Source organism: Sceloporus occidentalis, unplaced genomic scaffold (assembly GCF_023333645.1).
Source record: "Sceloporus occidentalis isolate IW3139 unplaced genomic scaffold, rSceOcc1.0.p SCAF_12, whole genome shotgun sequence".
Lineage (NCBI taxonomy): Eukaryota > Metazoa > Chordata > Lepidosauria > Squamata > Phrynosomatidae > Sceloporus > Sceloporus occidentalis.
Window position 1 is genome coordinate 2,298,078 of NW_028316992.1, and position 22,812 is coordinate 2,320,889.

At 39.7% G+C, this 22,812-nt stretch overlaps 1 protein-coding gene across 1 annotated transcript in view; it reads right to left on the bottom strand.

Annotated features, from left to right (window-relative positions):
• NBAS (NBAS subunit of NRZ tethering complex) overlaps nucleotides 1-22,812 on the bottom strand; it is a 217,437-nt gene that overhangs the window by 72,066 nt on the left and 122,559 nt on the right. The window contains exons 33-38 of the mRNA XM_089478023.1: nucleotides 18,443-18,556; nucleotides 17,453-17,610; nucleotides 15,854-15,958; nucleotides 7,574-7,741; nucleotides 7,143-7,256; nucleotides 6,761-6,884 (exon numbers count right to left, since the gene is read on the bottom strand). Of these exons, the coding sequence (XP_089334149.1) occupies nucleotides 6,761-6,884; nucleotides 7,143-7,256; nucleotides 7,574-7,741; nucleotides 15,854-15,958; nucleotides 17,453-17,610; nucleotides 18,443-18,556 (783 nt within the window). The remainder of the gene's footprint in view (nucleotides 1-6,760; nucleotides 6,885-7,142; nucleotides 7,257-7,573; nucleotides 7,742-15,853; nucleotides 15,959-17,452; nucleotides 17,611-18,442; nucleotides 18,557-22,812) is intronic.

Consider the following 22,812-nt stretch of genomic DNA (forward strand, 5'->3'; position numbering starts at 1 on the left):
CCAAGGCTAATGGCCTTTACTCTGTTCTCATCCTTCTTGATTTGTCAGCAGCCTTTGACACCGTTGATCACTGTCTTCTAGTTGATATACTTTCTGACCTTGGGTTCTCAGACTCAGTTCTTGACTGGTTTAGATCTTATTTGTCAGGACGATCTTTTGCTGTGGTCACAGGTGGTCAAACTTCATCCTCTGTTCCCTTATCTGTTGGAGTTCCTCTGTTCTGGGTCCCCTTCTGTTTTCTCTCTACACACTGTCCTTAGGTAAACTCATTAGCTCTTTTGGTTTTTCCTACCATCTGTACACCGACGACAGCCAGTTGTATCTTTCCACCCCTGACCTTTCTCCAAGGTTTGAACAGCAAGTTTCGTCTTGTCTCACAGCTATCTCGCAGTGGATGCACCATCGGCGTTTGAAGCTCAACATGTCCAAGACGGAGCTTCTTGTCTTTCCTCCTAAGTACACCCTTCCACACTCCTTTTCTGTCTCTGTGAACAACACTTCTATTCAACCAGTCCAGCAAGCCCACAGTCTTGGTTTTATCTTTGACTCTTCTCTGTCGTGTATCCCTCAAATCCAGACCACAACCAAGGCTTGTAGATTCCTTTTGTACAATATTGCCAAAATCCGACCATTTCTTTCCAACTCTACTGCCAAGATCCTGGTCCATGCCTTAGTGATCTCACGACTTGATTACTGTAACATCCTTCTGGCAGGGCTTCCTCTTTCTCATCTCCGTCCTTTAATTTCTGTCCAGCATTCAGCTGCACGCATTATCACATCCGCCCAGCGCTCTGACCATATCTCTCCTTTGCTGGCATCCCTTCACTGGCTCCCCCTCCCTTTCTGCATTCAGTATAAGCTCCTGCTATCCATGGGCTGGCTCCTCCTTACTTATCAGACCTTCTTTCTCCTCACATTCCCACTCGGGCCCTCCATTCTGGTAGTCAAGGTCTACTGTCCCAGCCCAGGATTTCCTCTGCCCCATCTCAGATTAGCCCCTTTTCACTCGCTGCCCCTCACTCCTGGAACCTTCTCCCCCCGCAAGCAAGAGCCATCACTTCTTTAATCAGCTTCAAAACGGAGTTGAAGACCGTCCTGTTCAGAGAAGCGTTCCCAGGCCTTGCATAATTGTTGCTTGCCTCCCTGGATGAAGATTAACCATCCATTATGAAGCCAAGCCCTCCCTCCAGTCCATCTGCCTTGGTCCAGGCCTTGGAGGTAGAGAGGAACTGCTGGACCTCATCCCTTTCCCCACCACTACTCCCTTCTCCTTTTGTGTGGTGTCTTTTTAGATTGTAAGCCTGAGGGCAGGGAACCGTCTAATTAAAAAGACTGTATGTACAACGCTGTGTAAATTTACAGAGCTTTATAAATAAAGGTTAATAAAACAATTGACATTGATCAATGCTATGTTTAAAGTTGGAAAATCTGTATTATTATTGATATTTATATCACAATTCATTTCAGAAGATAGATTAAAAAATGGCAACTACAAGGTGCTTCACACTCTCAACAGAACTGACAGCTTTCTTTCTCTCAGCAATTAAGTTATTGCTTCTCCTCTCTATGACATTTAAAAATAATCCTAGGAATGGAAACACCATGATGCAGAACTCATATTTCTGGGAAGACTTATTGATGAGAGACTGATAGGAACACTGTATGTTTAAACATTTTCAATTTTGCCATCAAATCCAGATGGGGCTGACTAGATTGTCATGCTATTCCAGCAATCACTTGCTGAAATAATTGATTCCGGTAGCTTTCATAAAGGCAGGCGGCTATTTTTTTTCTGCATGCATGTGCACTCAATTTTAATTTGAGAATTATCTTACATTATGCTGTTATTACTATTCTGTTAGGAAATGCCCATCACTATGAGATTGGTAGCAGCCATTCATTCACATGCATGCACACTTCCACCTGACCATTCATGGCATATTATCAGACTTAGGAGACAAACCATACAAAAATGAACAACGAAAGTGTGTCTCGTCTCAGTCTTTCCTAGTGGGCCTAGCACTGTGACACCCTGATGATTCTGCTAAACCAAAACTGCTAGTGCGATGTGGTAAGACAGATTCACATCACAAACCATGCACTGTCTTCTCTTATTTATTTTTCAAGAGTTATGTGGACTTTCTATATACTTTCTCTCACACATAATCATATCAACACGTGTGTGTGTGTGTGTGTGTGTATGAAATAAAAATGATATCAGATTAGATCATATATTGAACAGTTCAAAGTTTTTTGTTTTTGTTTGTTTTGCTCTTTGGACATTAGAGAGTATGAGCCAATGAGACCACACTCCTTCCATTACCTCTGATCCACTCGGGGGCAAGGCAGAAACACAAATGTATGATTTTCTTGGCCTTTAAAAAAAATCCAATGCTAGTTATCTTCATACCAGATCTTGGATATATGATTCTTTGTATTGTTAACCCACTGATGGAAACATTCCATTATGTTTGTGAAAAGAGGCGTATATGGAATCTATTGATAACAAAATGCTGTGCAATGGGTTTTTTCCACACTCTTCTAAGGCTTTTTTCCCATAGTTAAGCTGCAGAACTTTGTTTAAAAGTGATTATCAAGTTTCTCTTTCAATAGAGTGCATAATTAATTTCTGGATTAGGTCCATTTTTTGGGAATTATAGCACATGATGGGTCACACAGTGACACCCTGCACACATAAATCCAGCAGTCTCCTTGTGCACTTTGTCAATTGTGATTGATTTTCCGGGAGAGCCAGTGCTCTCAGAACTGCAAGTAACATTTATCTACATGAGACTGAGTCAGTTATAAACGACTGGGCTTCTATGAATGTCCATATAGGTACAATTGTATAAACCAAATTAATTAGGGTGATTTTTCTCTTTTAGTAGCCTTGGCTGAATGAACAAATTTTTAAAAAAACTGCTCACTAATACAATTTGGAGTTAGGCTTTTTAAAACAAAGCAAAACAAAACATACAAACTTCAAAACAAGTGATGTAATTTGTAAATCTGTACAGAAATATTCTGAAATAACCCCTGAATCTGGTGCTTTCCCATTATATCCCTTTCACAATGCACTGATGCCTAGATGGACTTGGCTGCTATTAAAAATGTAGAATCTTTTTGGTATTTGTTTCATTTCTCATACTTTAATTTCAGTTGCTTTTCTTGAAGGATTTTAGAATACAGTTTTAGAATACAGATCAATTCAGATAAACAAATATCAGGCTGAGATATACAAAGGCCTCATACTGCATGTTTTGCCCTCAATTGCCCTTTCTGAGTTAGTTAATCACAGGTTTCTATCATATTCAAACCAGAAAGTTAGAACTGCCAGCTTTGGAATAAACCAGGATCTGAAATGAACTCCTAATTCTGATTTATTTTCTTATTCCTATAACCACTCTTTCATGGTTTAGCCCAGTGTTTCACAAATTTTGGTCCTCCAGGTGTTTTGGACTGCAACTCCCAGAAGCCCTAGCCAGTTGGGCCCACATCAGGAATTCTGGGAGCCTAAATTCAAAACTAATGTACCTAAGCTCCCAAGCTTGCCTCTTTGTCCCCATTGATGGCAGTGCTCTTCTGGTCTTGGAGGGGGGGGCTCTGAAAAGACACTGGAGGCAATACACTGAACATTTATACAAAAGAGATGAGGGAATGAATGACATTTGGAATGAGGAACCATATGAAGACAAACCCCATAATGAAAATGGGAAAAATAAATCACCAGGAACCAATGATATCTCAATTGAGTTGCTACAGTATCCATAGACAGATGCAATTTTAGTGCTAACTGAAATATGCCAACAAATATGAGAAACAAAGAGGTGGCCAACAGATTAAAAATGCTCAATATATAAACCAATCTATAAGAGAGGAGATACAAAAGACTGCAGCAACTATTGGATAACAGCACTAATTTCACATGCAAGCAAAATAATGCTCAAACTTCTGCAGCATAGACTCCAACCATACATGAAGAGGAAAATTCCAGGGGTGCAAGCAGGATTCAGAAAAGGAAGGGGCACTAGGAACCACATTGTAAACATACAATTGCTAATAGAGCGCACTAAAGAATTCCAAAAAAGAATCAGCATGTGTTTCATAGACTACAGGAAAGCATTTCATTGTACAGATCACGGAAAGCTATGGAACACAGTCAAAAGAGGTGGGGGGGATGCTACTACATCTGATAGTACTGATGAGAAATCTGTACCAAGGACAAGAGGCCACTGTCAGAACAAAATTTGGGGAAACAGAGTGGTTCCCAATAGGCAAAGGGGTCAGGCAAGACTGCATCCTATCGCCTCACCTGTTTAACTTGTAAGCTGAAAACATCATAAGAAAAGCAGGATTAGAATCAGAAAAAGGAGGAGCTAAGATAGGGGGAAGCAACATTAACAACCTAAGATACGCAGACAAAATCATAGTACCAGAAGACATTCAGGAATTGGAACAGTTAATAAGGAAGGTCAAAGATGAAAGTGTAAAAGCAGGTCTGATGCTGAACATAAAGAAAACAAAAATAATGACCACAGAAAAAATACACAAATTCTATCTAGACAACGAGGAAATTGAAATAACTAAAGAATTCCCATATCTAGGATCAAACACTGACCAGAATGGAGACTACAGTCAAGAAATAAGAAGACTAGGAATGGGAAGGGCAGCTATGAAAGAACTGGAAAAGATATTGCAGACAAAGAGATACGACTGAGCACTACAGTCAGAATTGTTCAGGCCATTGTATTCATAGTTACCATGTATGGATTCGAGAGCTGGACAGTGAAGGAAGCAGACAGAAAGAAAATCAACTTGTTCAAAATGTGGTGCTGGAGAAGAGTACTTAGGATACCATGGACAGCCAAGAAGACAAACAAATGGGTTCTTGAATAGATCAGATCAGAGCTCTCCTTGGAAGCTAATATGGTCAAATTGAGACTATTGTACTTTAGCCACACAATGAGAAGGCATAGATGATTAGGAAAAACAATAATGCTAGGAAAGATAGAGGGTGGAAGGAAGAGAGGAAGACCACAAACCCGATGGATAGACTTGATCAGGGGGCTTATAGGCAAGGGCTTGAAGGATCTGGGCAAGGTGGTGGAGGATAAGGATTCTTGGAGGTGTCTCATCCACAGGGTCATCATGAGTTAGAACCGACTTGAGAGCAACTAACAACAACAAAAAGTCCAAAACGTCCTGAGGGCCAAAGTTTGGGAAACACTGGTTTAACAGAATAAGAAACTTTGGATAATTGATCCTTCATCTGTAGCACACATAGCAAGGAGTGAACAGTTGGCATAATGTCAGAGCATATGGACAGAAATTTTATGTATACCTTGGCTTTGTAAGCACCAATTTATCAAGTTATCTTTCCTTCAAAATGGTAAGGCAGCTAAGCTTTTCTCTCACATACATAAATATACATATAGAGAAATTCCAACCTCATTAGTTTTAAAATGAATTCCCAAATATAATACCTATATAATTCATTTAGTTGATTGTAAAAAAAAAAGTATGCATTTATTAGAAATATGAAAAGTCGAGTAATGAATCTGAGGACAGTCAATGATAATCTTGGCAAGAATAAGAAAGTAGCACTCAGTTATGGATTGTGACTGCTGAAGTGGAAGATGACACAATGCTAAGAGAAATGAATTGCAAATCACCACTGTGAACATCACTTCTCATCAAGCTATGCTATGTATCACATCACTTAAAATTAAAACACCAAGAATATCAAGTTCTAGGTATGGTCACTTGTTAAGAATACATGACATAGGAACACAGAAATGGTGTTGTAAAGACCTAGCTAACTGTGATACTATGTGCTAATGTTACCTGAAAACTGAACATGGTTCTTCAGTAGAGCACATAGCTGGATGTGCTGCTTATATACAAATCTGGCTAATCCCATAACCACAGCTCTCCTATGCCAGCAGGATTAATGAACAACACTCTTTCAAGGAACAGGGAATAGATAAATATTTGGGATTTACTCATATTGAAGCACATTGCAGAAGACTTCTGATTTTTCACCTCCCCTTTACCCAGAGATCTCAAATAACCACTAAGTAAACTGAGTTTCTTAGACGCAATGATGCATATCATATCAGATGTACAGACTAAGTAACTGGGAAGCTCAATCAGGACATTGGCAGTTATCAAGCCACTATATGTAGCAATATTTTCTTCCTGAAAGAAGTTGGCAGCATGAGCTTTCACCAACTTAAGTCTACTTCCTCTGATGCATTTGGTGACCATTCCACCAAATGCATCTGAGGAAGAAGACTCCAAGATCTTTCTACATACTGATTCCACAGCCTAACATTGCTATATCTTTGAATATTTTCTTACAATAGTATTGTGGAAAACATTGGGGTTCCTTGAAAATGTATTTAGAGTTACTCAAATAATAAGATCCATAAGGACAAAACAGCTTGCCCACTGTAGTATTTTTCTTCAGCAGTATGTTTGATGGACACTGCAGCAAATTGACAGTTCAGAGAGACTGAGAGTGAAACTCAACAAGAACACCCAGTATCCTCTATAGACAAAATGCATGGTCTGCAAAGTACCCAAAATATTGTACAATACATGCTGTTTTCTTGACAGCTAGACAATGCTCCCCTGAAGCATGCAAGCAGTTTGTGAGGGGAGAAAAATGTGAAAATCAGTGATCTAGACATCTGTTAGATTATTGGCCTACAAAAAATCCCCAACTGCACAAATACAGAACAAAATCCATATAGTTTACCTTCCGTAGCAGGAAAGAGATCAGGACCTTCACTCTTAGTCAAAGCCAGTTTTCCTGTTCTCAGCAATACTTCTGCAAAGCTTTCTGAAGGATTGTACTGGTATGCAGAGTAAGTAAATTCATTCTACAGAACAGAAATGTTAATCAATATGACTTTAAAAAGCTTTTTCTGTCTGTGTGATTTTTGTATTCTCTTCCTTGTCTTCAGATGTAGCCCTCTTAATAGCCACCATTTTCTCAATTACATGCTAATCAGAGCTGATTCACTATCTAGTAAAGATTATTAACCACAGTACACAATTTAAACATTCAGACTCAACTGACTGTTGCTCTAAAATGCACTGTTTTTAAAATTTTAAAACAGAATGTGTCTAAAACTTACTTCCGCAAGGTATGGATTATCTATCAGAGATTCATAAAATGGATGACAGCCTTGTTTTTCTATCGCTGCATTTGCTCCACTGGTGCTTTTTAATACATCTCCAAACTCTTGGCCCTTTCAAGAACAAAACACAGAGAAACAAGATGTTAAAACAATGCGGTCTCTTAAGAGAAATTTTCACATTTCATCAGATATCAAGAGAGATTGTATCACAGTGTAGTAGTGTGAGTAAATGAAAATCTGAGCTAAAATACCTGAGGTAAAATATATAACACTCAAAGGCCACAGATACATCATGTTTCCATGGATTTTCCATTCACCCTCAGAGGCCCACAGCAAAACAAACAAAAATGCAATGAAGAATAAAATAACAGTTTATCTAAATTGCCAATGGCAAAGAGCTGAAGAACTACCATATGGCTACTTCTTACATGTAATGGACGAAGGTAAGTTAGTGACTTCTTCCACCACTGTCGATCGCTGACAGCATGCAGCATAGCTTTCGTAGTCAGAGTTGTGTTAGAAAGAACCTTCATGGTTTTAGCTGTGGTCCACTGCAGTAGGTCAGCCGACTGACTTGAGGGCATGTGGCTGTCAACCTGTGAGTTCATGCAACACACAATCTATAAGCATTCAATACAGGCTGTCAGATACATGTTCTTTTAGAAAACATGCATTCAAAAGGCTTGCAAACCACCATAGCAGCTGAGCCAACTTCAAACATCATGTACCTTGCAAGTGTACATTTTGATAAAGGGCAAAACAAGCACACATAATGCACAGACACTGAATTTAGTACTGAAAATATTTTGAAAGCTGTATTTTTTTCACTTGAATTAAAATTAGCACTGCTGTTAACAGCCATTTATATTGTTCGTTGTCATAACAGTTCTGTCTTCTGAATTTTACAACACCGAACATAGCTACAGCATAGTTTGATTCAGAGCAACTGAAGAAGAAGAAATCAGAAATGTCTTGCTATATTGCAATAGTAATTTAAGCTTTCTGTTTTATTAGTCACTCAAATAAATATATGTTAGAGGTGAATAACTGCATCCTTGTGAGATTCAAAACAGTACAAATCCAAAATGCTTTAAAAAACCACAACTCTGTTGTACTAGTTCAGAATATGCATTAGTACTATGAGTTTAAGCCAGCAAGATATCAAGGGGCTAAATGAACTGATGAAATTATTGAAGGCTTGCATTGGGAACTTTCATTCCCAATGGCTGCAAGGAAGTTAGAAGTTAAAGCTTCACAATACTAGCAGTAGAAATATTTCATTTTCAATCCTTGAGGTTATTATAGTTGACACTTGAACTTCAAAAAAGTACTGCAGTAATCAAACGGACCTCTGATAAGACCTGTAGCAATTACATGCGTGTTTGCACAAAAGTCCATACTTTCAAATTCCCTGGGGGAAAAGTCTGTGTGGGAGGGTTGCTATTATTTGGTAAGACAGGTTAGATACTATTCCAAAATAAAGATGCTTCATTCTGCAAAGCAGTTTGACTAGGAAATTCAGCTGAATGGGTTGTTATTGGCTATCCAAGAGGGACAGATTCTCGGGACAAGAGGAAATGCCTTCATAAATATCCATAAAGCATGTTACTTCTTTGATGAACCCTTTTAAAAAACTTTATATGACCATCTACCCACAACAAATGTATTTTTTAGAACTGCCATAGAGAATGTAAACTCTTTATCAGTCCTTTATTTTAAGCACCCTCGGGAGAATGAAGAACAGATAAAAGGATATACCTATCAGAATATCACCCCATCAAGATATTGTGTACAACAAGGAGAGCAAATCTGAGCTGCTTCGGCCACATGCCACTCCCATGGGACCCAGTGGATTTCCTACCCTTGATTTTATTTTTGTAAAAACTGAAGAAGGCCCCTATAACCTCTGGGGACCATGGGGGTAATGTGTGCTTCCTTCCCCAAGCTGTTTTCGATTGGGGTGGGTGGGGTAAAATCAGAAGTTACTTCTAGTCACTTCTTTTTTTTTAAGAAAATGCTCCCTTCTGGGCTTAAATATGTATGGGCAGGAACAATAAAGGTATATATTTGTGTGTAGGGGGGGGGGGGAGTTCAGTTTAAAAAGAGGGAGCTGTAGGGGCATGAGGGCAGGGTGATCAGATGTCCTAACTGCAAAGGAAGACATCTTGAATGTAAGGCGTTCAAGAAAAAATATAGGACATTACAAAATAAAAGCTAAAAACACTAATATAAGTTCATGCTACTTAGCAAATTACGCTGCTTAGCAATACTTAGTAATGCTTAGTAATAGAGGACTTTTTCTAATTCCTCATGGACAGAAGGTTGAAATGAAAACATGTCCTGAAAAAGAACATCTGATAATCCTGCTTGAGGGAGGAGTAGCCATCTGATGTCCAGCAGAATGCATCTATGGCCTACACAGCTTGGAAAGTTGCCCATCAGTAGCACAGGGAATGAGAGAGAGCTTCAGCCTTTGGTATGCCAAGACTTATTTTCCACATCTCTGGATATCCAAACAGAGATGTACAGTTCAATGCTGGCAACTCACATAAACATTGAACAAACACAGACACAGATTGCCCAGCTAATTACAATGTGTTATGTATATATTAAAAAATGACCATGCACAACTGATATACCCACAATAAAGGCAGTATCAACACGTTGTATTTAGGTATTATGGCCCTTGTGGTTATCTGGAGATCTAGAGGGGAGGATTGGTGCACTCGTACTCCTATCCATATGAATGTGTCTGACTGAATTGAAATATCACATCATTTAACCCTAACATTATCAAAAGCCAAAGGAAGTTCAGGGGGAATGGATCCTCTGGAGATCACAAAAATAAACATGTTAGTAACAATCAAATATGCACTAAAATATAATTATTGGTACCATTTAACTATAAACACTTGACAAGAAAACACTGAATGTGAGATCATTCCTATGAACAGACCCCCCACTCTTATTCCACTAATTTGGACATGAATGTTGCATTTTAAGTGCTAAAGAAATAATACATGATAATGATTTGGAGTTCTGAAATTATAAGTTACAAATACATTAACTAATAACGTACAGTTATATTTCTATCTTTCTATATATTTGAAGTAACATTTCTGCATCCAACAGAACACCTAAATGTAAAGCTCTCTATTATTAAGAGTCATAAAAAGATATAAAGAGAGGAACGCCTGCCAACCACTGAATAATCACTTAGAAATTTTCATTCTTTCTTCTCTAACTGAAGGAATGCATGCTGAGCAAAATATGGCAAAAAATTCACTCTCCTTACAAAATATATGACAAAAAGATGCACTGAAATGTATTTAAGGAAAGGAGAAAAATGCTACCTCTTTGAGCTAAATTTATTCTCTTTTGAACAAGTATACTTGATGAAAATTATTTTCTATCTCCTGACTCTAACTATAACCCACACTGTCAATTGATGTTGGAAAAGAAGAAATCTATGTATATGTTTGAGAAAGCTTAATCAGATTTCTGAATAATGAACGCTGTAGTCCTAAAATACGTAGATGGGAGTAAATTCCAATGGACACAGTAAGCATCTATAGGAATGCACTGTTAGAACCTTTCATTTTTCTAATTAGTTAAAGGCTTATATTTATGCAGTGTGAATCAGGCAATAAGCCTGAACACTGAAGTGCTGAATCTATTGGGAGGATGCATTTTGAATAACATTTGAACTAAACCCCAGGGATGATTCACCACTCCAGTGTCATGATAGCCACAAGCCATCACTTTGACCACAGTGACCCATGCCCTTTCTTCCAACACAAGAAAAACTGTTTAAATTTCTTGTTTCTTCCTTTGAGAATGAAATTGGTGAAGAATTACCAAGTCTGGACCTAACCAGTATAGGGCTTCATTGGTCATAACAGCACTTTGAAATTTGTCAGAACAGTCTGACAGTCAATGAAGCTACTATAACAAGGAATGTGTATGTTCCCTGGAACCAGACTTAGAAGATTATCGCACCGGGGTTAAAACGTTCCCTGGTGCGTTCTAACCTGCACGCGCGGGGGTGTGCACAGAGCATGATGGGAACCCGATGGGGCCCAGAACGCTAGTTTACTGCACACAGGAACGCTGCTGCCGAGCGTTCCCATCGCGTTCCCATCGAGTTCCAGGGGACGCCATTTCTGGGAACTGTTTCAAAGCGTCCCTAGAAATGGCGTCCCCTGGAACTCAATGGGAACGTGATGGGAACGCTTGGCGGCGGCGGCATTCCTGTGTGCAGTAAACTAGTGTTCTGGACCCCATCGGGTTCCCATCACTCTCCGTGCGCGCCCCCGCGCGTGCAGGTTAGAACGCACCGGGGAACGTTTTAACCCCAGTGCGATAATCTTCAATGTTAAGTGGCTGCAGGTCACTGGACTATCCGAGGTTTCAAAGCATTCTTCAAAGGCAGCCCCACATAACAACAACAGCCACCCAGAGAGGATGCAATAAGGGCATGAGTCACTGTGGTCAGATTACGGGTCTACAAGGATGGGTGCAGCTGGTGCACTAGCTTTAAGTGTGGTTTGTTTCTATAAGATCCTACTTCAAATAACAGGGATTCTATAAGATCCTGATCTGCACACTACCAACATGTGGGGGGAAATCATTCACTGTTCTATTATTTCATTAAAGAAGAAAGTAGGGGGAAAGGTAGTAATTTTCATGAGTAAAGTATTTGCAAGCATTTGTAAATACAATGCAAAACATGCATTTAAGGCAGCAACTTGTTAAGTGCTTTCCTTAGTTAATGAGACTTTGTACAGTAATTACATTTCTGTATTACAATGAAATATAAATAAAATCCTATTTTTTTTCAGGAAAAGATACACAAATGTTAAACAGTTAAGCATAAAGTTGGACCCACAGCAGAGTTATTTATATTTTATCATTATCATTAATGAATATTTTAACATTAATGGCTATGTTTTAATCTCAAAGAGATGGTTATAATATTTTTAATACATAGGGTTGTAACAGCTTATAAAGATTTTATTTCAGTTTTTGTCCAAGTACTTCCAAATTAGACACAGAAATTATTATAATAAATTACAGCAGCATAAAAGGGACAATTAAGGAGAGAATCCACTATTCCAAAAGGAGGTCTTCAAAACATAGCAGATCACACATACTGGAACACTGGAACTTACCACTGTGAACATTCCTTTCCTGGTGGGAAGGTATCTCTGGCTAACCTTTGGAGCTTGTTCTTCCCACTTGCTCAAGAAGAAGGGCTAATACTAGACCTTTTCCTCCGTAGTAAGTGGTAGACCAAATTGTCCCCCAGTTATATTTGACTCAGAGAGAAGAGGGCTTTCACTTTGTTTCAGCATAACTAATACAGGTTGAGGTTCTGTTATCCCAAATGTTTGGGGTCAGAAGTATTTTGGATTTCAGAATAATTGTATCTGCATATATGTATTCAATGAGATATCCTGGAGATAGGATCCAAGTCTAAATGCAAAATTCATTTATGTTTCATAAGCCCGGTACATACCTCTGAGAAAGGCCGGACTGGACGCGGTCTGTTTCCTTCCAGAGGGATGCTGCAGCAGCCAAACCGCATGGTGTCCCTCCGGAGTAAAAAGAACCTGGAAAAATCTGGGGGGTTTTATGGCGCCCAGCACATGCCAGTGTGTCATTGGCGGGCCGGTGATGTAAGCGCCATGCAGCGACGTGTCCCTTATGTCAAGATGGCGGTGCTCGTGTGGATGGGACGCCACCATGATGCCGCTGCTGTGCTAGGGTTAGGGACTATGCGGTTGGTGCAGGACCCTAAGCCTAGTATCGCCAGCGGCACGCCGCTTCGAGACCATTTGTCCCGGGCCATATACACTTTATACAAATGGCCTGAAGGGCAATATTTCAAATAATTTGTGCATGAAGCAAAATTTGTCAAAAAGCAAAGTTGTGAGCCCCTCAGGAAAAAAAGTTTTGTCTTTTGGAACATTTTGGGTTTCAGAATTTCAGATGAGGGAGACTCAACCTATACTCTAGAGATGCATTAGAGTTCTCAAACCTAACCCAGGATCTTGGTGATGGTGACTGCTTCTTGGGGGATGGGAACTGAAGACAGTCTTTCTATTGATATGTTGAAGCATGGTAGGGGTAGGCATGGCAGGAACTCTGATTTCCAACCAGTCATCCTCTGAATCTAGTTGACAACAGAGCAACTGATGGCTGGCTTGAAGCCTAGCTTTACAGAGATAAGATGGCACAATAATCTTTGTTAACAGCAACCTAGCTACAGATATCATCCTCCACGGCAGAAAACTTGCTGTTTGTCAATTACGTAGAATTTGTTGTAGAGATCAGAAAAGTTACTTTTTTGGAAACACAACCCCCAGAATCCCTCAGTTAGGAAATCCATTGGTCATACTGACTGAAGGATTCTGGAAGCTGTAGTCCAAAAGGGTAACTTTTCTAAGCTGTGGACAAAAGAGTTGCTTTCTGCAGTTTCTGAACTGGCTTGAACAAATGTATGACTCACCCATTAAATCTCAGAATGATCCAATAGTTGGCTTTCAACATATACATTCAAAACAGTGATTGGCAAAATGTGGCCCTGGGACTGCATGAAGCTCCCCCAAAATTAAACCCCCTGAGTTCCCTGCCCTTTTCTTGCTTCCCCTCTCCCACCAAGAAAACTGAAGTGTCCCCTCCAGGAAGCCTCCAAGATCATGTTTCCCTTCCTTGCACTGTTTAACCCTCCAACCCCATATTTTTAACAGCAACCTAGCTACAGATATCATCCTCGACGGCAGAAAACTTGCTGTTTGTCAATTACGTAGAATTTGTTGTAGAGATCAGAAAAGTTACTTTTTTGGAAACACAACCCCCAGAATCCCTCAGTTAGGAAATCCATTGGTCATACTGACTGAAGGATTCTGGAAGCTGTAGTCCAAAAGGGTAACTTTTCTAAGCTGTGGACAAAAGAGTTGCTTTCTGCAGTTTCTGAACTGGCTTGAACAAATGTATGACTCACCCATTAAATCTCAGAATGATCCAATAGTTGGCTTTCAACATATACATTCAAAACAGTGATTGGCAAAATGTGGCCCTGGGACTGCATGAAGCTCCCCCAAAATTAAACCCCCTGAGTTCCCTGCCCTTTTCTTGCTTCCCCCCTCCCACCAAGAAAACTGAAGTGCCCCCTCCAGGAAGCCTCCAAGATCATGTTTCCCTTCCTTGCACTGTTTAACCCTCCAACCCCATATTTTTTAAAAATCAGAGGTAGATTTCTGGTAATTAGAGGAAGGTAGGGGGAGATGGGCAGTAGTCTTGTGAGCCAGAGGATCCTGTCTATGTGTCCTATCTAATGATACAGAACAGTGGTGGGCAACGTGTGGCATTCCACATGCTGATAAAACTTCAGCTCTCAAGTTCCCTTTTTACCACAGCCAGTGGTGAGAGACCACCACAAGAAAGATACAGTTAAACAACATACAAAGGGCCACATGTTCCTCATTCTTGATAAAGAATAGTAATGCAGCATGACTCTAAATCTAGGTGGAGCCCATATGCCAAAAACAGGCTCACCCCTTCCCCTTCAATATGTGGATCCTGGAAAGTGCTGCCAATGGAACCACTAAAAGTAACCTTGTCATAGAACCATAGAATTAGAATAAACCACAAAGGCCATCCAGTCCAACCCCCTGCCATGCAGGAACACACAATCAAAGCACTTCTGACAGATGGCCCTCCTGCCTCTGCTTAAAAACCTCCAAAGAAGGAGACTCCACCACTCTCCAAGGGAGTGTGTTCCACTGTTGAACAGCTCTCACTGTCAGGAAGTTCCTCCTAATGTTTAGGTGGAATCTGTTTACTTGTAGCTTGTGTCCATTGTTCCATGTTCCAGTCTCTGGAGCAGAAAACAAGGTTGTTCCATCCTCAATATGACACCCCTTCAAATACCTATACAGGGCTATCATATCACTTCTTAACTATCTCTTCTCCAGGCGAAACATACCCAGCTTTCTAAGCCTCTCCCCAGAGGCATGGTTTCCAGAGTCTTCACTATTTTGGTCACCCTCCTCTGGACACACTCCAGGTTCTCAACATCCTTTTTGAATTGTGGTGCCCAGAACACAGTATTCCAGGTGAGGCCTGACCAAAACAGAATAGAGTGGCACTATTACTTCCCTTGATCTAAACACTATACTTCTATTGTTGTTTCACTAGATGTAATTCTGCATAAGTATCTGATCCCAGCACATGGATAGAGCTTAGGCAGCCCGAGTTCTAAAGCATGAAGAAATCTGAAGAAAAAGGATTTGTAGATGGAGACCCAAATCCAATATCATGCTTTTTATCACTACCCTCCCTCCCTGGTTATGTGGGCTTTTTCAGTCCTCCAGAACTGAAGGCACATGAAGAAAAGAGAACTATTCCCCCTCATGTTTCCACTGGATTTAGCATTCTAAATGAAGTCCAGCATTGGCTACTGTCCATAAAAGCTAAGAAACAAAGATTCCATATGAAAGCTATTTGAAATACACATATAAACCTGTTAAGAGGCTGTAGGAAAAAATGAAGACACAGAAGTCTGACTGGGAAAAGAGCAAAGAATACTTGAATGAGTAGAAACTTGTAGCTTACCTCATTTATATCTTTGAATTGTGCTAACTTTAAAACAACAAAAATTGAATTTAAAAAAGGGGCCATTGTCCTGATAAAGAAATCCTTACCTCAAGAGAGGAGTCTGGTCTGATTCCACCTGATGATCTGGATGTATTTATGTTTTCCACTTTTTCTGAAGGCCGTATTTGGTAGTTCACTGCATGATAAAGAATCTAAAGAGGAATTTAATAATATGTCTCTTAAATTATTCAATATATAGCAAATGTGCACTACCTCCCTTGTGTATGGTCTTATTTAAACAAACCTGCTCTATTTCAAGCAAGGAATGCTGAAAATAGTGGCCCTTTTTCCTTTAAAAATAGTTTTTCATTTCCAAAAAAACTATAAAAATAAAGAGAACTCAAATTTCTGTTCCAGAAATGTATAAACACTTACAAGCATGTAGGCTAGACTGTGACAAACATGTAGTAGTAGAAATGTGGAAGGAGGAAGTGGAGAAAATACACGCATCTCATCAAGGCTGCATCGGCACTGTAGAAATAATGCAGTTGCACACTGCTTTAATTGCCATGGCTCCATCCTATGGAATCCTGGGATTTGTAGTTAATTGTGGCACCAGAGCTCTCTGACGGAGAAGGTTAAATATCTCACAAAACTACAAATCCCACAACCCCATAGCATTGAGCCATGGCAGTTAAAACGGTGTCAAACCGCATTAATTATATAGTATAGATTGAAGGCAATATGCAAGGAAACGATAAGATCATTATAAAACAGTAACAACAGAACCAGCCAAAGAACAAGAAGCATTATGATGGAAAAGCAAAACTCTCACTGAAAGCAAGATAAAGTTTAAGAAACATATAGAGATAAAGAATCTGTACTAGATAACACAAAAATAAAACTGTATTTGTGTTAAGTCTTATCCAATCAACCAGTTGTTACATATTCCTTGGATAGGAAACATTTATTTTGGGGGCACTGCATATGGTCAGCACTCAAACTAAAGTCAGGAGAAGGAAGGAAAAGAATACGGTTAGGTGGAAGTGATGTATTGTCTGTTTTCACAATTTTTTTCTTACACTATAATTCACATTAAATGACAAATATAAACTATAGCTGGACCTTCTTATCCATGGGGGAATTTGTTTTGGAACCCCCCCATGGGTACGAAAAAACGTGGGGACCTCAAGTCCTGTTGTTCCTAATGGTGGCGTGAAGTGCGTGCAGCTGATAGCACAGCCTGATGTACGTGCCGCCATTTGGGACAATGGGACTTCTTGTCTGTGGATGCTCAAATCTGTGGGTGGCAAGGCCCCACCGTATTCTTCTGTAGACGTTTGTTGAAAAGCAACAAAACGGCAGCATGTTGGAACATTCACTTACTTTCTTTCTTTCTTTCTTTCTTTCTTTCTTTCTTTCTCCTTATTCTTTGCCATTAAAGTTAAACTATTGTTGAGAATTATCAGAGGGTATGAATTTTGTATATACTCTATAATATAATTAACTAGCTTTATACTAAAGTTCTAGTTTAAGCATTGGAACTACGCTCAAGAAGCAAAATAAACCATGTCTATAAATATTGCTTAGTCTTTTGTTAAATACTGCATTCAAGTATTCTTGAATAGCATAAATATACAGACACATAAGAGTTAGGGTTTTTAAAAAGTTATTTTAAGGAAAATGTATAAAAACTGAAGACATACCTCAGTTTGCAGAGTGCGGCTAGCTGCCAGAAGTGGTTCTATAGCACTTGGGGGACAGTGTGTCAAGGCATAGGCTATGAGTTCTTGCCGAACTGACATGTCCTGGTAACCTTCAGATTGTCCTAGCTGGCTGCAAACATCCCAACTTTTAGAGTAGCCTGGTGAATACATTTGAAAAGAAAAAGGTTGAAATACAAAATTGAAATTGAGAGTTTTTGATGAAATTGAGGGCTTTTTTCCTTTCAAAATTGAAATTACGAAGTTTATTGCACAGGTCCTGGGGAACAGGGCGGAACGGAGTGGGAGTGGGGCGAAACGGGCAAATCACACAGATTCAGTTCTCAAAAATCGGCTGCTGTGGGACGGATGCGGAACGGATTGGGGACTCCTGGCGGCATCTGCAGCGTTCTCCCATGCAATAATCTGCATGATTTGCCCATTGAGTTCCAGGTCCCTTCCTTTCCACCCCATTCCCGTTCTCCAGGGCCCATGCGATAAACTTATATATCAAGCATTTTAGATTTTTGGGAGAGCCCGCATTAGTTTTTGGATAAAAGGAATGGTTTTGGTTATCAGAGCTTACCTCTTTCCTGTAATAGTTTGTACCTTGGGAATAGACTTGATCAGAAATTTGACCAGATCTGTACATGAATTGGACACAGACATGATTCTGCCGTCTGTTTAATCTTTTTAATAGGGTAGCTAACTGTACCCCATCATCATCAAATATTTTTCATCACACTACAGCACACACCACTCCCCCTTCCAGCTCTGATGAAACACAAATTTCAGTGATACAATAACAAAAACCTCTCTGCTTTAGGGACAATGCATGGGTTTTGTTTTTTGTTTTTTTGCCAGAGGAATGCCATTCAATAGCCATACTGACTTAAACTGAAGCAGCATTTTATCTAAAAATGATGAAATTACTTTAAGATAGATTCTGCGTGTCTCTTTCTCTGTGTGTAGGGGAAATAGAAGGTAATTTACCTGAAGCCATAAGCTCCTGGCAGTGCATATTTGCTGCTTTGTAATCTTGAAAGCGAAGTGCTTGTTCCACTAAAAGAATCAAAACTTGTCCTTTTCTCTCCATCTGATCATCACCTTCAAATCAGAGCAGAATATAAACATCTGGTTAATAAGCTTAGATAAGTAACAAAGGATGTGACATGCAGCCATAGGGGTGTAGTGATGCAGGTGTGCGAAAAATGAGGTTGCTGCCTTCCCCCAGTGAAACTGAACTTCAGTCTCCCAACTTCTAGCACTGTGGTTACATAAAACTTCAGTTGAGAAATTATTAATACAGTTTAGATACCCATAGAAAAGGGATACACAAAATTATCAAGGGAATGAGAATAGCAAATATGAGAGTTCCAGTAGGAATGATTTTCAATGTCTTACTATCTGGAATGCTACAAATTTGGGGAGCAAAGGTAATTTTCATTTGAAGGAGAGCAGAATTCTTATTAGGGCAAATGTCTTCATTTTGACATGCTCCCATAGCTACACCTATGGGCATCCATAAAATTATGTACAAAAATAGGCTTCTTAAATACAGTGGGTCCTTGGTATCTGCTGGGGTTTGTTTCCAGGACCCCTCATGAATACCAAAATCCAAGGATGCTCAAGTTCCATTAAATATAATGGCATAGTAAAATGGTGTTCCTTATATAAAAGGGCAAAATCAATACCTATGGTGATTCTTATATTTTAAAAGTATTTTCAAGTCATGGATGCTTGAATCCATGGATAAAAAATCTGTGGATAAGGAGGGCTGACTGACTGTATAAGAGAAAGCAATGAATGAAAAATGCAAACTTTCCAGTTTGTTTCATCCTCACAATCTGAGCATGCAACTTTGTCATTTCATTTTCACTCAGCTGAATCCATATCTCCAACAGCTATTGGCCATAGTGGAACAATCTAGTGAGTTAGCTTCTGCCCTTAGTTCTTAATTCTGTACAGATCTTGCAAAATACTTCATTTCAAGCCCTGATCCAAACCAATTTGGACTCTGAGGGCCAGTACAGATTAGAAGAAAGGGGCGGCCAGAGGCAATGATCTGCTGCAATAAGGTGCTGCAAAAAGGAGCTCCTTCCATCGACGCTGCCAAGGCACCATTACTGCCCTGAAGGTCGCGGTGACATGTCCTGTGCACCATGCCATTTGGATGCATTGCACAAGACACGTCATTGGTACATGCACTGTGTAAATAGACATGCACCAAAATGGCACCACTGGCATGTACTAGGGCTCGGGAGCGTGTGGTTGCTGCGAGCTCCCAAGCCCTAGAATTGGTGCCAGCATGCCACTTCCTGCCCATCTGTACTGGGCCTCAGTCACTCAAGAGTGTTAATATCAGGGGTGTAATTATTTGCTAATTTTGACATCAAAGGAAGCAATTTTCTTCCTACTTCACAATTCGGGATTTATTTTGTGCAAAAAATATACACGTTATTTTTTGCTGAAACAGAATCGTCTATACAATTTCTTTTTCTATCCAGAAAATGTTGTAGTTGGAGGGTTGTTCTACAGAAAATTGGTATGTATGTTTTGTAAAGTAAACAAAATTTTCGTGCAAATAATTCTGTTTTCTGCACAAAAAAGTGTGAATTTTGTACACAATAAGTCCTAAACTATGATGATTCTTCTTATTTTATGATTTGCCTTTTGTTGTTTTCCTACACTTGAGAGATATGGTTTTTGATAATTTTAACATACTTTTTGAATGTTCTTTCTAATCAATATCATGTCCTTACTAAATAGATAATGTGTGCAAAGGGCTATTGTAGCACCATTGAAACTAACTGAGAAAAAGAAATTAAAAGCATAAGCTTTAACAGAATGAATCTACATCACTACATCAAACTTCTTTTTTTCAGTTACATGGCTCTGCATAGGTCAGAATACTCTGGGAGCAGCCTGGAGCATTTTGTCTGCAGTCCTGCTTTGAAGTTCCATTGTTAGCTGAAACACTCCATTGAGATGCTGGGCAGCTGTTCCCACATGTGCTCCATTGTGCCATTCAGTGCCACTGCCACTGATGCAAGTCACTCACTCACTCTCAAGGTCAGAACAAGGCTCCCAACATCAATCACATGGCTAGGCACCTCGTTCTGACCTCTAGAGCGAGCAACTTGCACCAGCACTGCACAGAAGGATGCATTGCAAACAGCCACCTGGCATCACAACACAGGGCTCCAGATCATCTGGGAAAATGTGTAGCAAAGGTGACAGTTTTTAAAAAAATGTTTTAAGGGGGGGGCAGTATTGGGTAGATTTGTGCTGAACTGTCCAGACATCATCTGGACAGTTTGCACCACAATCAGGGATTAGGCCTGTTTTAAATATGGAAAGGTTTTGCACGGATCAGAAGTTGGGAAGGCTCTGCATGAAACAGGACTTCTGTTTGCCAACTGGGAAGCCTTTGAATAGAACAGGAGCTCTTCTTTGTAGATTAGGAAGACTTTGCATTGTAGAGATACTCTGGTCTGTAGATCAGGAATTTAAATTGTACACCTGTATGGGTCCCCTGCTCTTAGCCTTACCTACTGCAGGTATATGGCCCTAAAGACCCTCCTCAAAATGGAATATCCCCTGGTCCAAAAATGTATACGTATTTGCAAATGTATCCACAAACAACATTTCAAAAAGATACAATAATATCAGAGTTTTGAGTATGTTAGTATATCCTGTGGTTCTAAAATAACCAAGGGTGTGCCACCATTGCTGGATCCATCTATTGTTTGATTAAAGTGAGTAACTTTTTAAAAGTAAAACAGGTTTTTTTAAAGTACAACAGTACTTTTAAAAAAAACTAGAAAGAAATGTTTATGTAAAGAGTAAGAGATTAAGAAATTTAAAGATTGGAAACATCTGATAACCCTGGCCACTTTTCAGGACACTCCATACTTGAGGTGACATGTATACACTTAACAAGTAAAGAGGCTCTACATCTTTCCTGACAGATTTAAAACCCCAGCAGGGGAAAAAAGTCTCTCCACTGCAGTAGGAGCTGAAGGAATGATTGCACAATCAGAGGCTTTTCTGGGGGGGGGGGGGGGGACAGCCTGTTCTTCAGATACTGTCAGTAAGAGGCAATTATTTCCTTATTTCTGTTTGAAAGGAACATAGGCATATTTGGCTGTGGGAGAAAAAGCTTTTTCTTAATTGAACTTGAGTGGTTGCTCAAGATAATTTAGCAAAAAATAAAAGACAATCTGCAATGAAACAGTGGGATCTCTCTCCACATGTTTTCTAAGAGCTGAGGTATGAGAAATGGTGGAATCATTCTGTCACAGCCTTCATCCTCTCTCATTTCAGCTCTTGTTATACAGATGCTCACTGGTATACTAAAGGGTAACTGTCAATTCCAGCATGACTAGTGAAACTCCTACAATTCACAGCTTCAGTGATTTCCCCCTTAAGCTTCTGGAGGTTTAACAAAGGAGTCATTTTTAAGTCCTGCCCCCTGCAGATTTCAAGCATGGCTTTTTATTCTTGCAGTCAAACAAGCTCACTGACAATCTCACTGTCCCTGATTTGGTAAATAAAAATGTTAAAGATTATAAAAGTGAAATTGATTCCTAATGGTAGATCTATTCTTGCAGTGCCTGACAGATAACAATTTAAGCCATTAACCTGCCAGTTACAAAGGATAAAAGAAAGCTGCACCTTAACTATGCAAGTTTCCTCTTTCCTCGTTGCCATTGCTGATTAACATGGATCAGTTGCTGTGTCAAAGGCATGTGATAGGACTCAGAACCAGAAACCTGGTCTGGTCTACTGTTCAAAGAACACTGGCTGGTTCTGCTGTTAGCCAACAAATGAATGAATGCTGGTTTCCCCACATGTGAAAAATGCAGGTGGGGAGGGTTATCATTTTAAAAATATATATTTTTGAATATTATTTCTATTCATAATTCAGTATCATGCCCTTGCCTTCTTTATCCCTCCTGACTGAAGATAACAGGTTATTTTAAGCCTAGAAAGGCTTTGAATGGATCAGAAGCTCTGATTTATACACTGGGAAGAAGGCTCTGCATGAAACAGGACTTCTGTTGACCAATTGGCAAAGCTTTGCGTAAAACAGGAGCTCTTGTTTGCAGATGAGAAAGACTTTGCATGGAACAGATACTCTGTTTTGCAGACCAAAAATTTTAATTGTATACCTGGACCTGTCCTTTGACCTTAGCCACAGGCACCTCAACTAACCAATGCTGGAGAAGGATGGGGTGGTGGCTACAGCTATTGTGGTCATTCTTTTTATTAGTAAACAAAATAACATTTGCCACAGCCTGCCCTGTGCCCTGGCTCTGCCCACAACTCTGGATGCTGTTGCATTGCCAAATTCAGAGGTA